Source organism: Bidens hawaiensis, unplaced genomic scaffold (assembly GCF_021521415.1).
Source record: "Bidens hawaiensis isolate Kalapana, Puna unplaced genomic scaffold, B.hawaiensis_p1.1 tig00024894_1, whole genome shotgun sequence".
NCBI lineage: Eukaryota > Viridiplantae > Streptophyta > Magnoliopsida > Asterales > Asteraceae > Bidens > Bidens hawaiensis.
Window position 1 is genome coordinate 198,139 of NW_027493953.1, and position 15,045 is coordinate 213,183.

A 15,045-nucleotide genomic window follows, 5' to 3' on the forward strand; every position below is an offset into this window, starting at 1 on the left:
CAAAGGCTATGTTTGTTCCAGTGTGCTCATGAACGTCCGATAACGTGTTCACTTACATTTGTTAATGTTTGTTCATTAAAGATTTTTAATATCTTAAGGATTATTCGGATCTTATCATATAAGCTTTAACCGAAATTATTAACTATAAAACATAAAACAAAAAATATATATGAGTTTTAAGTGATTAATTTACATCTAAAATTAACATATGAATATAATGATTGTTACAAAAACATCAACAAAAACTTGGTAATTATCAGAACCGAATTGACGACACTAACCATTCTTGGTTAGCCAAATTAAATTTATAAACATTGTTTTTAATTTGATTGCTCATTTGTGTCTATAAACCATTTACGAACCAGTTAATTTCTTTAATGAATGAACGCGGACAAGAAAATTCGTTTCGGTAACGTGTTCGTGAGCCGTCCACTTATCCGATAAAAGCTTAATGAACGAACATGAACAAGCTTGTTAAGGTCATTTGCAGCCCTATGAACATATATGTATAAGTTGCAAATCTTCAGGTTGTCATCTTTGTGAATAATATTCTGCACATCTTTTTCAAGTACTTCCACTAGCTACTATATATTAGACTAAATCAGATAAATAAACTAATTAAGATAGAACCAAATGTGACAAAATATTCACTTGAAATATTTAGACCAGAAAATAAGAAAACTTGAGCAGAACATGACTGTGCCCCACTGTCCAATTACTAGTGCACAACTGCACACCTTAATTCATAGGGTTGATGATGAGTGGATTTCGCATTGCTTCCAATAAAATAATATGAGCAAATGTCCGTACCAACCAAAGACGAATAAGAAAAATCATAAAAGGATTATTAAATTGAGTAGAAAATATGTTATATATTTTTAACAATAAGCTTCCTCTTCATGAGCAACCTGCAAAGTATAATGTTATATTTGGTTTGTTACATATGTATTGTTTTGGATTAGATGCTATACTCTCATGCATGATGATGATGATCATGATGATTAACCATAAAGATTCTGCACCTCGGATTAGATTCTTTACCCTTAGTGTCTGTTTGGTATGGGGTAATGGAATAGACGATGGAATGGAATAAACGAGGTAATGGAATGGATAATTACTTTCCATTGACATGTTTGGTTACCATGTGAGAATGAAATGAATTATTAGTCTTTATTTTCTAATAAGCTAGAAAAGCTGGAATAAAATAAAAATGGTAGTGAGTGGCGGTGGGCGGCGGTGGCGATGGGCGGCGGTGGCGATGGTGGTGGGAGGCGGTATCGATGAGCGGGAGCCAGGAGCGATTGTTGGTGGTGGCAGGTGGTGCTAATAGTGGGTGGTGGTGGTCACGGTGGTGGGCGGTGGTGGTGATGGCAGGAGTGATGATTGGTGGCGGCGGTGGTGAGCGGCGCTGGTAGGTGGTGGTGGGTGGTGGCGGCGGAGGTGGGTGGTGGTGGTGACGGGCGGAGGAGGAGGGTGTTGGTGGTGGCCGGTGGCGGAGGCGGTGGTGGGTGGTGGCGGGCGGTGGAGGCGGTGGTGGTGGGTGGTGAGAGGGCAATGGGTATTGGTGGTGGGAGGGTGGTGGAGGTGACATAGTGTGAAAGTGGGATGGAATGAAAAAAAAACAAAGGGGGGTGAATGGAATGAATTTGGGGTGTTTTAGGGGGAATGGAATGGACATAGTAATTGGTGATTCCATTCCATTGACCAACCAAACACAAATTTTTTTATTCCATCATAATGGTCTATTCCATTTCGCCTATCATTCATGCATACCAAACGCTACCTTATTGTTCTTACGTCTATGTTACTATGTTAGTGCTTGGCTTTTCATGTCACTGGTATCAAGAACAAATTGATATGACTCATCAAAACGAAAACACTCACGTAACGATTATTGAATAACTCAACATACTATAGACTAATTATAATTCGAAACTTCTATTACACATAACTTGTGTTTCCTTTGCGAAACCCTAACTTGGTTTACATCGACTAACCAGAACTTGCTAACCAAGATAATACCAATTTAAACTATAGTGTAATTAGGAAACACATTGTAATCAGAAAAAATTAACAAACTATGACCGATTTGTCAATATTGGTCTCATCAAATTCACTGACTTTGTGACTTGAAGTCTGAAATTACAGAAAGGGTCATCAGCCCATGTTTAAGCAATGGTGTTAAATGGACTCAGTCACATAATCACTGAAATTGAGTTTGGTGAGTATTGGCCGATGGCAAGTTACTAGTGTTATTTAATTATGAATAGTTGTTTTTTTATAAATTATGTTAAAATATGACTACTAGAACTATATTATTATAAAACCAAACCTTGTAAATTTTGTGTTTGGTTCATTTTTTTTTTCATTTTTTTTTCTTTGTGTTTACACAAATTTACATGTCCATGCTTTTGAGTCTTTGCAAGTTGTAACACTAAACAAATTAAAAAGTATAGAGTTACGGGCTTGGCCCATATGAAATTATATAGGTTCCAATCACAAGTCCATTTGAAAGAAACCTTGAAAATCAATAATTAATCTTTGTAAGAAAATATTGATATTTTGTTGTTCATGAAAAATGTTTTGGTTTTAAATAAATCTATGCAAATAAAATAATGAGTTTCTATATTTTTCTTAATCGCAAACAACACTCCTCTTTTAGGATTGAACCTAAGATCTTCCACCAAGAGGCCTAAGCTATGAGTTTTTATATGCATGTTATATTCTATACCAATCTTTGAAGAGTCCTCCATATCTCGTATTTTAAGCAGCTCCATTAATATTTTATATATAAACCAGTAATGAAAATTTTTAGTAGCTCAAATGTCTTGTCACATTTCAGATTCTTGCCATTAGTGGACTATTGGTTAGACCACTCATTATATTAGTGAGAGATCATGGGACTTATCATTTCGGTATTGACAACGTTGTTTGAAAATATATTTGTGGTTAAAACTATTCGTTCATATCGTGATTTTTTTCCAAGTGGAGAATGTCTCATGTGATATGTGATGCCAACGATATATGAACAATTATTGCTTTCTAATGCATGATATCAACTAGTCCATGCCCTTGAACATGTCATGCATGTTAGAGTAATCCTGTGTAAATACGAGAGGTTAATTGTTTTAAGTTGGTTTTTCTTCTAGTTTGATTCAAATTAGGTTTCTAATGAAGTAATGATCGATGTAATTCTGTAATTTAATAATTTGTAGCAGTAAACGAGTTCTTCTAATGATATCAGTTGAATTTTTCAACGCTTAGTCGTTTGCAACTTAAGGGGTTCAGTGGTTCACTGACCCTCCAATGCTAGAATTTGTTAGAATATTTAATATGAGAACGAGTAATTGTTTGAGAAAACTTGACTTTTACCTCCAAGTGATACCGAGTCAAATACTAAAACGATCCATATATGAACAATGATTTCGATGCTTACATCTATTGGAATCTATTAGAGCGGTTCACAAATGATTTACTGAAATTTTTAGTTGGAGTCTGTCTAGTAACACTATAAGTAGCTTCAACTTGCCTATTCCTTATATAAATATCTCTTAACCCTCTCTCTACTCACCCATTTCTCTCTCAGCTTATACACACAAAACACTCTCTTGATGGCTCACATATTGTTACATGGAACACTTCATGCAACTATCTTTGAAGTAGACAAACTCAAGTCCAATTTGTTTCACAAGGTTTAGTACTCATCTCTCTCTAAGGTTTAATGTTCGGTTTCAGACTTTTAGTCAAGAGATCGATATCAAAATCTTTTACCGTCTTTTCTCATCACACAAGATTTTTTGATCATGTTCGTAAATCTCGATTAATGCTTATATTATGCACGTTCACACACAATGGTTTTATCTATAAATAAGTTTGTAAAGAACTTTTAAAGATGTCTTTAAATCATGTAAAACAATTGCTAGTGATTTGAGACCGTCAAATGTCAAACCGATAAAAAAAAGGTCACTAATTTTGGTTGCAAAATTTTTGTTACTGCAATTTCGGTTGCAATTCAACCACAAAACGTGTTTTGCGACTAATTTACGATCGAAGGTATATATCGTTTGATCGATTTTGCATTTTATTAGTTATTTAATACTTAATTAAGATTAGTAAATATGGATACATATTAAAGTCAAATGGTTGTATGTGTTTGACTTGCATTCGGTTTATATTGTTTTAATGTAAACATATATACTGCTAAGGATTAAGCACTTGAAACATAAAGTTACAATAATCCAAAATACATCTATCTAAAATATATATAAACGAAAACCCTAAAATCCTACGTGTCGCGATGTGGTCGCTCCCCCCATATATGGAAGCCACCAGATTGTTTGATTTTTAAATGGAGGTCTCTCATTGATTTAACCCAAATTCATGGGTATGGGTCTTACCAAAATCAGATATCTCTTAAACGGGTTATAACATCTCATTAAATTAAAAATTAATCTTACCAATTATTTGATATGAAAATCCTATAAAATAGGGATATACTAAAATTTAATATCCAATTTAAAAAAAAGATATTATTATAATTAATAAACAATTTTATAGTAAAAAAACATAAGCGGGTCATGGGTCACCAAATCCAGATAGCTTTTAAACGGGTTATAGCATATCATTTATTTATGAAACCCTTTTATCATCAAACCCTAAGTATATTATTAACTTTCTTACAATAAAGAAATTAAAATCTAAAAAATAAATATTAAAAAACGAAAAATGTAAAACAACCATTCTCTCAAGTTATCAGATTGTTTTATTTGTAAATGAAGGTTTCTCACGCATTTGACCTAAATTCACAGGTAAAGGTCTCACCAAACCTAGATAACTCTTAAACGGATTATAACATCTCATTATATTAAAAATTAATCTCATAAAATATTTGATATGAAAATATTATAAAATAGGGATATACTAAAAATTATATCCTATTTTATTTAAAAAAAAGATATTATTTATAATTAAGAAACAATTTTATAATAAAGAAAATAAACGGGTAATGGGTATCACCAAACTTAGATAGCTTTTAAACCGGATTATAACATATCATTATTTATGAAACCATTTTATCATCAAAACTCAAGTATATTAATTATTAACTTTCTTACAATAAATAAAATTAAAATTCAAATATACATATATAAATATTAAAAACGAATAATGTAAAACAACCCCCGTAATACGGGGGATAAAATCTAGTTGTATAATATATTTGGACATAATAATAATAATAATCAAGGTGACAAAGGCGAATTATCCAACCATTGAAAACAAAAGCCCAAGGAGTTTAATAGGCTATTGTTAATTTATTGACATTTTTATAATTCTTTTAATAAAATTTTCAATCACTTAAAAGTTAAAACAGGAAAACTAAAGCAAAACAATTCGCATAAAAACCTTTTATGTTATCTTTATCAATAATTAACTAGATAAACAACTTTCAAAAACATAGGATTCTCTTTAGAGATCACTTTTAAATATAAACCTTTATGCAACCGTAGACTTGTAAAAGGCTTTTAATAATAAAGCCTATAGACCTGGGACCTATAGAGATATTTTATTTGAGGGGTTTTTTTAATTTTTTTTTTATTTTAATAATAAACGTGTTAATGTTTATGTTTGACCTCATGTAGATCGTAGATGGACTAGAACATGTAGTTGGACTAAACAAAAATGCTACAAAACTTTATGCAACCATAGACTTGGAAAAGGCTCGCGTGGGTCGAACACGAATGCTTGAACACGACTCAAACCCACAATGGTTCGAGTCTTTCCACATATATTGTGCCCACATGGCGTCTAAGCTCATCTTTACTATCAAAGAAGATGACACCATAGGTGCAAAGCGTAAAATTCCCAGGGGTACCCTTCACCTTCTTCCCTCAACGAAACGGGTGTAAGGTTACCCTTTATCAAGACGCACATTTACCCGATAATTTCATACCAAGAATACCCTTATCAGGAGGGAAATATTACGAACCACACCGATGTTGGGAGGATTTGTTTGATGCTATTTCGAATGCAAAACATTTAATTTACATAGCTGGTTGGTCGGTTTATACTAAAATCACTTTGATTCGGGATTTGAGAAGGCCGAAGCCCGGTGGTGATATGACACTCGGTGAATTGCTTAAAATAAAAGCGAGTGAAGGTGTTCGAGTGTTGATGCTTGTTTGGGATGATCGGACATCAGGTGATTTGTTTAAAGCCGGGTACATGTCGACCCATGACGAGAACACGGCAGACTACTTTCGTGACTCGGAAGTTAACTGCGTCTTGTGTCCTCGTCCTCGTAACCCTGACAATGGTAGGAGTCTAGTCCAAGACATTGAAATCTACATGACATTCACCCACCACCAAAAGATTGTGGTGGTTGATAGTGGGTTGCCAAATGGCAACCTCGAGAAACGAAGAATCGTGAGTTTCATAGGTGGTATCGATCTTTGTGACGGACGATACGACACCCCGGTCCACTCCGTTTTCCGAACCCTCGGTTCGGTCCACCATGACGATTTCCACCAACCGAACTTCCCACATGCTTCGATAAACAAAGGCTGGCCCCGCGAGCCATGGCATGATGTCCATTGCAAGCTCGATGGCCCAATCGCGTGGGACGTGTTATTTAATTTCGAGCAACGATGGTTAAAGCAAGGCGTGAATGGTTTACTTAACGACGTTAGGGATCTTGACCATATCATTATCCCTCCGTCCTGGGTCATGTTTCCACATGACCCAGAAACATGGAATGTTCAATTATTTAGATCAATCGACGGCGGGGCCGCCTTCGGGTTTCCAGAAAAGCCCGAAGATGCAGCCCGTGCCGGTTTAATAAGCGGAAAAGACAACATTATCAACCGAAGTATTCAAGACGGTTACATCAACGCAATCCGTCGAGCCAAGAATTTCATTTATATCGAAACCAATACTTTCTCGGAAGCTCGTTCGGGTGGAACTCGAACGACATTAACGACGCAGACATTGACGCTTTACATCTAATCCCGAAAGAACTATCGCTTAAAATCTTGACCAAAATCGAGGCCGGGGAGGATTTCCGGGTGTACATTGTGATACCGATGTGGCCGGAGGGTGAGCCGGAGCATAAATCGATGCAAGCTATACTTGATTGGCAACGAAGGACGATGCAAATGATGTACACTGATATTGTTCTTGCTTTGAAGTCTAAGAATATTGTGGCCAACCCAAAAGATTATTTGTCATTCTTTTGTCTTGGCAACCGGGAAATCAAGAAGTCCGGCGAGTATATGCCATCGGAGAAGCCGGATGATGGTAGTAATTACAGCCGTGCTCAAGAAGCAAGGAGGTTCATGATATATGTTCATGCAAAGATGATGATTGGTATGATTTTAATCACTTTATGTTATTAATAATTAAAAGTAGGGTAAATCAACTTAGAACTGTTTATGAACTGCTTGACTGGAAATTTGTTTACGCTCGATCATTTATTAAATGAAAGAACATAAACTAAAAGTTTGTGTTCATTTTATTACATGAACGAAAATGAACACGTGTTTTGTTCGTTCATTTATGTTCGTGAACGTTCGTTTATGACGTTTACATGTTTTTTTTTTTTTGAACGGCAAATTTAGGATCACTCACGGACCACTGGAGTATAGTACCAGCAGAACCACGCGATCATATCCATCTCCACTAGGCAATAATGCCTAACCACCAATTCAGGAGGAAAGCCAACAAAAGTTGGGAAAACCCCCTTTTATGGGATTCGAACCCAGGACCTTATGGTCCCTAAGCCTTATCCCACCACCAAGATGCCACTAGGCTACAAAGCCATGGGCATGACGTTTACATGTTAATGTAAATTAATTGAATATTATTTGTTTGTTTGTGTTCATTTATGTTCTTTATGTTTGTTTGTGTTCTCGTTTACGTATGTTCATTCATTTTCGTTTATCTTTGTTCAATTATCTTCATTGATGTTCGTTTAGATTTTAATGAAAGAACATAAACGAGCAAGAGCATGTTCATTTTTTAAACGAACGAACTTGAACACAAATATTTCTCCGATTAAATGTTCATGTTCGTTTAAAGTTACATGAACGAACATGAGGATGCTCTTTTACGCATTCGTTTGGCTCATGTACATGCCTAGTTAAAAGTTTATAACCATTTTGAATATCATGTTTATGTTATTTAAGTTTAAGAAAATTTGTGGAAAATGTAAAATGTGACAAAATGTGTTTTGAGTTAACTTGTTATGTAACTTATTTATTTCTACATCTATGGTTATAGTTGATGACGAGTACATAATAACCGGATCAGCAAACATCAACCAAAGATCAATGGATGGAGCTCGCGACTGCGAGATAGCAATGGGAGCCTTTCAACCGTGTCATTTATCCAAAAGACAACCAGCAAGGGGTCAGATTCACGGGTTCAGAATGTCGTTATGGTATGAACATTTGGGACTTCTCGATGACTGTTTTACCTGTCCTGAGAAATTGGATTGCATCAAAAAGGTGAACCAAATTGCAATGAAATACTGGGACATTTATTCCTCTAACAAGCTTGAACATGATCTACCCGGACACTTGCTAAGTTACCCGATTGGAGTCAACAAAGACGGAGAGGTGATTGAGTTGCCAGGGTTTGCGTGTTTTCCGGACACAAAGGCTCGAGTTCTTGGTGCATTTGAAACTTTCATGCCTCCGGTTCTAACTACATAAAAACTAAGGTGAGTAAGTGAGTTGATGTATTTTATGTAAATGAAATAAGACTATTGAGTATTGGGATGAGATATAAGTGTGGTTTTTCTTTAGTGAATCTAATATGTCCAAATTAACAGCAAACCCACATTTTCATTAAGCATGAAATTTAAAGACACAGTTACATTTTATTATTACTTTTTCTGAATATATTATCTAAAAGCATGAAAATTTACAGTTCAGCGGGTCATGCGCAGTAACTCAACGATGTCAAAGAACGATAACTTTGTTTTTAGTAGGATCAGTTTTGCCATTCAAAAGGGGGGTGGCGACGCAGCTTAATGCCCGCTCTATTGTAATTGGCTCCTTTTATTATAATATAAAAATCTTGATCTCCAAAAAGAAAAATAATAACTTGCCGTATTATATTCAACATTTTCATTTCTGGACTAGATTGGGTTAGGCCTAGAGAGATTGGACTAGGCTTTATAGGGGCAATTTTTTTAGAATGGGCCTAATGACTTTTGAGCTGATTTTTTGCACTATCAAACTAATCGAACTCCTTTTTATCATTAACTAAATTGAGCCTGTTATGGGACTAGCCCACTTGGTATAAGCTGATCTTTTCTATTAGTCTTATATGAGACGTCTCGTGTTTAAATCCGACATTGAGCATATAATATACACATTACTATATTAGTTTGGAGTGGGAGTGATGTAAATTTGTAGTTAAAAAGAAAAAAACAAACTAAACTAAATCCAATTTTCGAATAAACTTTTGAGACTGTATAATCGAGAGTCAAATAAAAAACAATTGGTTGTAAAAGTGGTTGAGAATATAAACTTCTCTTCTAGTGAAACAAAAACATTGTATTTAATATTATAACAATCAAAATTACCTTAATATTTTTGAAAAAATAAAGATCCTGTTAAATAAAATACTAAAATATAAATATAAAACATGATTAAGAAGATGTAAAAGATATGTTTAAAAAAGGAAGAAGAAATAAAAGATAAGTAGATAATATAGTAACTTAAAGAAACAAGTGGATTTATGGGGGGTGGGGTTAACCAAAGAGCAGAAAAGGACCATACCTTAGAATATGCTCTTCTAAAAGTCCCATCACTTTGAAAATTGAAGGGATCTTTCACAATATGCTCTTTTATCCCATCACCCTTGATTAAATATAATATAACAATTTAGCACAATTAAATATAAATATATTAATAAATAACACAAGAATATCCTTGGCTATAGCTAAAGTAGTCAAACCAACTCTCATGCAAACTACAGTCTAGAATATGTTTAGTTTTGCTATATTTTGTTCATAAGTTTCTCTAGCTTCTTTTAGTTTTCCTTTAGTCATTTATCGACTCTTCAAATATATACATGCCTGTGTGAGCTTTGACACCATGTTTGTGGATCACATTGTGTATGTAGTACTCCTTTGGTTTTCACCCCTGCTAATTTGGTTAGTTGCTTATTGATTTGGTTAAATACGGGTGATAGTCACTCATTGGTTGATACTATTCTACGCGTCCCACTACGCTAAGTGTTAAAATGTCATCATATTTAACACAATTATTTATAAATACATTATTAGTTTATTATTAAAACTAAAACCAATTTACCAAAGTTAATTGCTACTGGTCTTCTGATCCAATAGCATAGTGGTGATGGTTAAAGTTTGAGATTTTTATGGTGTCAGATTTGAAACTCGACTTAAGTGATTTACCATTAGGAGTGCAAATGAGTCAAACTGTGAGCCTATATAAGCACGTTGTTTGGTTTTAAACATATTATAATAATAATTATTATTATTATTATTATTGTATTTAGTATTATGAAAAATAGCTAAATAATAAATATTACGTTTATATATAATAAAATTGTAATTGAAAAAAAAATATATATAAATAATTATAAATATACAAAAATTAATTAACAATAGTAAAAGAGCTGAGCTTGAGCTTTAGAAATAGAGATTGAAACAAGCTGAGCTCGAACTTAAACTCAAACTCTATGTAAGTTAAACACGTCAAACTCGGGCCCTTGAATGAGTCAAATCTAGAGCGTCAAAATCAATATGAACGGTTAACATCTCATATAAAAAAACACTCATTGAGGTCTTGATAACACTTCCAACATGTTTTTATTAGACTATGCATTGTCGTTCGCTAACGGAAGCTGCAAGCCACGTGGATGGCAAACACCACAACACCTCCGCGCGAGCCGATGCTCGACTGGACTCCAGCGATGAAGCACGATGGGGCCAGTGGCAGCTTGCGAGATTTATACTTTTTTTTAATCTGCAATAAGTTAAGGAGGAAGAAAAGATCTACAGTAGGGAGGAGGAAGAAAAGTTGAAGAAAAAGAGAAGACGAATGAAACCCTAATTTCCTACTTGAGTTTTTTTAAAAGCCATGAGTTTTTTTCTTGGACATTTTTTAAAGCCATAGCCTTTTTTCTCTTAGACCATTTTTTTCTTGGACCTTTCTACTTTTATTTACCAACTTAATTTATTTTTTTATATTATTTTGTTTAAATTAGTAAAAAAATAATCGTAGCTTCTTTTTTGGTTTTTAGATGCTTTAAAACTTGGTTTATTGGATTTTAATAATCCCTATCGACTGTATTGGCCGATAATAATCTCTATTCATTTTATTACTACTGGCGGTCCCAAATTTCAAAAATTTGACCCTCAACAGTCCCCGTTAAAAATGACTTAACGGCGTTATACTTTTTTTTGAATTTCAAACAAATGTTTTAGGGTTTTTGATCAGAAGGAGGATACGAGTCGATTGATGTAAAACTTAGCTCGAAATGGTGATCCAGACGACTTGATTTATGTTAATTGTAAGTTCAAACACCCGAATTGAAGCATTATTTCGTCGTTTTGGAGCACCATTTCAAACGAAGTTTTACATCAATTGACTCGCATCCCCCTTCCGATCAAAAGCCCTAAAACATTAGTTTGAAATTCGGAAAAAAGTATAACGCCGTTAAGTCATTTTAACGAGGGACCATTGGGGGCCAACTTTTTTAAATTTGGGACCGCTAGTGGTGATAAATTGAAAAGGGATTATTATCGGCCAATACTAGTCAAAAGGGATTATTAAAATCCGATAAACCTTAAAAGTTTACTCTTTATAAATTATAAATAGAAAATTATTTATATATTATTATCTTTTAATTTTAAATTTTTGGAAAAAAAATTTGCTATAGCCACTGTTCGCCTGAACCACAACAAGCTCAGGCGGCTTCGGAACGAGTGTCCAGTCGGAATCCAGTTAACACTGCATGACAAAATATTATTAAATGAATTCGAATTCAACCTACGCACAATTAACAAACCTGTATCTGATCTGATCTTACTAGCTTCAATTAAAAGCCACCAGTATGTCACCTGGAGAATAAAACTACAAATATCCTTTCGAATATTCCTTTCCTTTCCTTCCGTATAATAACATTATTCTTTCTTCTTCCTCCGTCGTCACAGATCACAAATTCATTCACAATAATAATAATAATAATAATAATAATAATAATAATAATAAACATGAAATTCGGTAAGAGTTTGAGTAATCAGATCGAGGAAACGTTACCGGAATGGCGAGACAAGTTTTTATCATACAAGGAACTGAAGAAACGGTTGAAGCTTATTAAGCCACTCGCCGGAGAAGACGACGGTGACCGGCCGGCGAAGCGGATGCGGATCTCCGGCGAAGAGTTATCAAAGGAAGAAGTTGAATTCGTGTCGTTGTTGGAAGAGGAAGTGGAGAAGTTTAATTCGTTCTTCGTGGAGAAAGAAGAAGAGTATATTATTAAATTGAAGGTATATATATATATATATATATGTATATATGTATATTAGATATAGATCTGTGTTATTGATTGACTGATTGCAGCTGCTTGTTGATGAATTAGGTTAAATTTTCCCCAAATTGTGTTAAGTGATTGATTAGGCCATGTTTTAAGGTAATTAGGAGTTTAATTTGTGAGTTATAATTTGAACATGAGAATGTAAGAGGTTGAATTCATAGGTCTGTTGCATACAAGTATGTAGGGGTAGAGGTGCCAATCCTAGCCGGCTGACTAACTGAACCGAAACCAGACGTTAACCGGTACAGTAAAAACCGGTTAGCTGAACATAGGTTAGTAACTGATATTTCAGATACCGGCTTATTGGTATTTGCACCTCCATGTAGGGTGTGCACGCTTCAGTTTGGGTCGGTTTTGGGCTAAAACCAGTTTCGGTTGTTGAATTTTGGAAACCGTTCGGTTTTGGCTTTTTTGGTTTCAGTTTTACCATTTGAGTTTGAAGTTTTTGGGATGAGGCAAAAAAATTTTGGCCAAAATAATGAATTTGGGCCTAAATCATTTGGTTAATAATTGGCTGATTATTATACATTTTTGGCTAAAATATTTGAGATACATATTTATTGAATTCTGCAAAGTTAGTTAAAACAAAATGTGTACAATGAAAATCTATAAATTCGGTTCGGTTCGTTTTCGTTTCGGTTTTTGTAGCATGCAAAAGCACAACCGAACTATAAGTTCGGCTGTGACAAAAACAAAATGAAACTAAGCAGTTGGTTTTTGTATCGGTTCATTTTTTTGGATTTCGGATCGGCTTTTACTGTTTCATTCACACCACTAAGAGCATGCAACCAAATTTATATTTGAAAGAAAATTATTTAAAAAGCATTCATATTTTCCAGAGTATTATAAATTATTAAAGTGGACTGTAGAATTGAAAATTTGGATATCAAGATTCTCTTATTTTGGTACTATTTAAAGAGGAATTGTAAATTGACAGGTGGAATATTATAATCTTCCATTAGAGAGAGAGTTTGAAAAGAGGACTTCACTATAGAGTATAGACTAGTGATTTTTGTCTTGTGCAAAGATTCTTTTTGTTTTAAACTAACATAAAGCAACCCTTCAGTAGCTTGAAGTGGTGTATTTGAAATTATGAATATAAGATACTTTAGTCAATGTTAAAAGTCAAACCATCACTGGTTGGCCAAGATTTTAGTATTAATAAAACCTGTTTTCTGGTTTGACTTACAGGAGTTTCAAGACAGTGTTATGAAAGCCAAAGATTCGAACGAAGAAATGATCAAGATACGAAAAGAAATTGTCGATTTTCATGGCGAGATGGTTTTATTAGAGAATTATAGCGCGCTTAACTACACAGGTCATTAATCTTTCTTGTAAATTTTAAAACTTTTATATCAGTTTCAAAGTTATATCCTTGTTATTAATATATATCTTTTACTTTTAAACAGGAATAGTCAAAATACTAAAGAAATACGACAAACGAACCGGAGCCCTTCTTCGTTTACCATTCATTCAAAAAGTCCTTCAGCAACCGTTTTTCACCACTGACTTGCTTTACAAGCTGGTGAAGGAGTGTGAGGCAATGCTGGACCTCCACTTCCTGCTAACCGAACCACCGCCGCCTCCATGTAGTGAAACTGGCAACGATGGTGGTGGTGAAGGCGGTGAAGGACCCGCTGCTAGTGTTGATACTAGTGAAGTACCGTCAAAGGCTAATGAAGTTGCTGTGTTGGAGCATATGAAGAGTTTGTACACAAAAAGTACCATTTCGGCTTTGAAGGCTTTGAAAGAAATAAGAAGCAAGAGCTCGAAGGTTAGTGCTTTTTCGTTGCCTCCTTTGCAAGTAAGCGGGATCAAGGAGACTTGGAGTAAGCTTCCTCTTCATGAGCAACTAGCAAAATAATCTTGCATTTGGTTTGTTACATGTGATGATTTGGATTAGATACTAACCATGGTTGTAAAATACATTCATGCATTACATAGATGCATAGTTGATGATGGTGATAATTAACCTTAAAGATTATGTACCTTTGGATTAGATTATTTTATACCCTTGCTGTCATTGCATGTTTGTGTGCTTGATTTGCTTTTCATTCTCACTTGGGTCAGTCCATGTTAAAGCATGGTGTCACATGGATCCAATCACATAAATGACTTGAAAATTGAAATGGGTTTTGGACTTTTGGTGGCTTTTGTGGTTCATGTGTTTGTTAATTTTTTTCAAAGATTTTAGAATTGGCAAACCAGTTTTTTTAGGAACCGGAACCGGTTTTGGGTTTGGTCAACAAAAGTGTTGTTTTAGTTTCTAACAACGCTTGGTAAATTTTAAAATTTCATAGGTTCATATTTACACATTGTAAAACTGCCCCTGATGCATTAGGGACACTTCGTTCGTTTATTCATGGGTTGCTTGGGGATGTTAAACGGGTCAGAATCATGGGTTGGCTAGAGGGACACTTCGTTCGTTTATTCATGGGTTGCTTGGGGATGTTAAACGGGCCATAATCATTGGTT

General features: G+C 34.6%; 1 protein-coding gene and 1 pseudogene across 2 annotated transcripts; both read left to right on the top strand.

Annotated features, from left to right (window-relative positions):
• Positions 1-3,580: 3,580 nt before the first annotated feature.
• Positions 3,581-8,761, top strand: LOC143570360 (phospholipase D alpha 1-like; annotated as a pseudogene). The gene is made up of 3 exons (XR_013141914.1): positions 3,581-3,692; positions 5,640-7,362; positions 8,275-8,761. The product of XR_013141914.1 is annotated as a phospholipase D alpha 1-like (transcript).
• A 3,428-nt stretch (positions 8,762-12,189) lies between these two features.
• On the top strand, positions 12,190-14,509 carry LOC143570352 (SPX domain-containing protein 1-like). Its single transcript, XM_077056025.1, has 3 exons — positions 12,190-12,523; positions 13,762-13,888; positions 13,980-14,509. Exons 1-3 carry the CDS (start codon positions 12,248-12,250, stop codon positions 14,432-14,434), a joined length of 858 nt encoding a protein of 285 aa, XP_076912140.1. The 5' UTR covers positions 12,190-12,247; the 3' UTR covers positions 14,435-14,509.
• Positions 14,510-15,045: the final 536 nt, after the last annotated feature.

What these genes read in the sequence shown, in the direction of transcription:
- LOC143570352 (XM_077056025.1), top strand. Translation starts at nt 12,248, where the DNA reads ATGAAATTCGGTAAGAGTTTGAGTAATCAGATCGAGGAAACGTTACCG. An exon ending in AGTATATTATTAAATTGAAG is followed by an intron (nt 12,524 to 13,761) that starts GTATATATATAT and finishes TTTGACTTACAG; the next exon opens with GAGTTTCAAGACAGTGTTAT. An exon ending in TAGCGCGCTTAACTACACAG is followed by an intron (nt 13,889 to 13,979) that starts GTCATTAATCTT and finishes ACTTTTAAACAG; the next exon opens with GAATAGTCAAAATACTAAAG.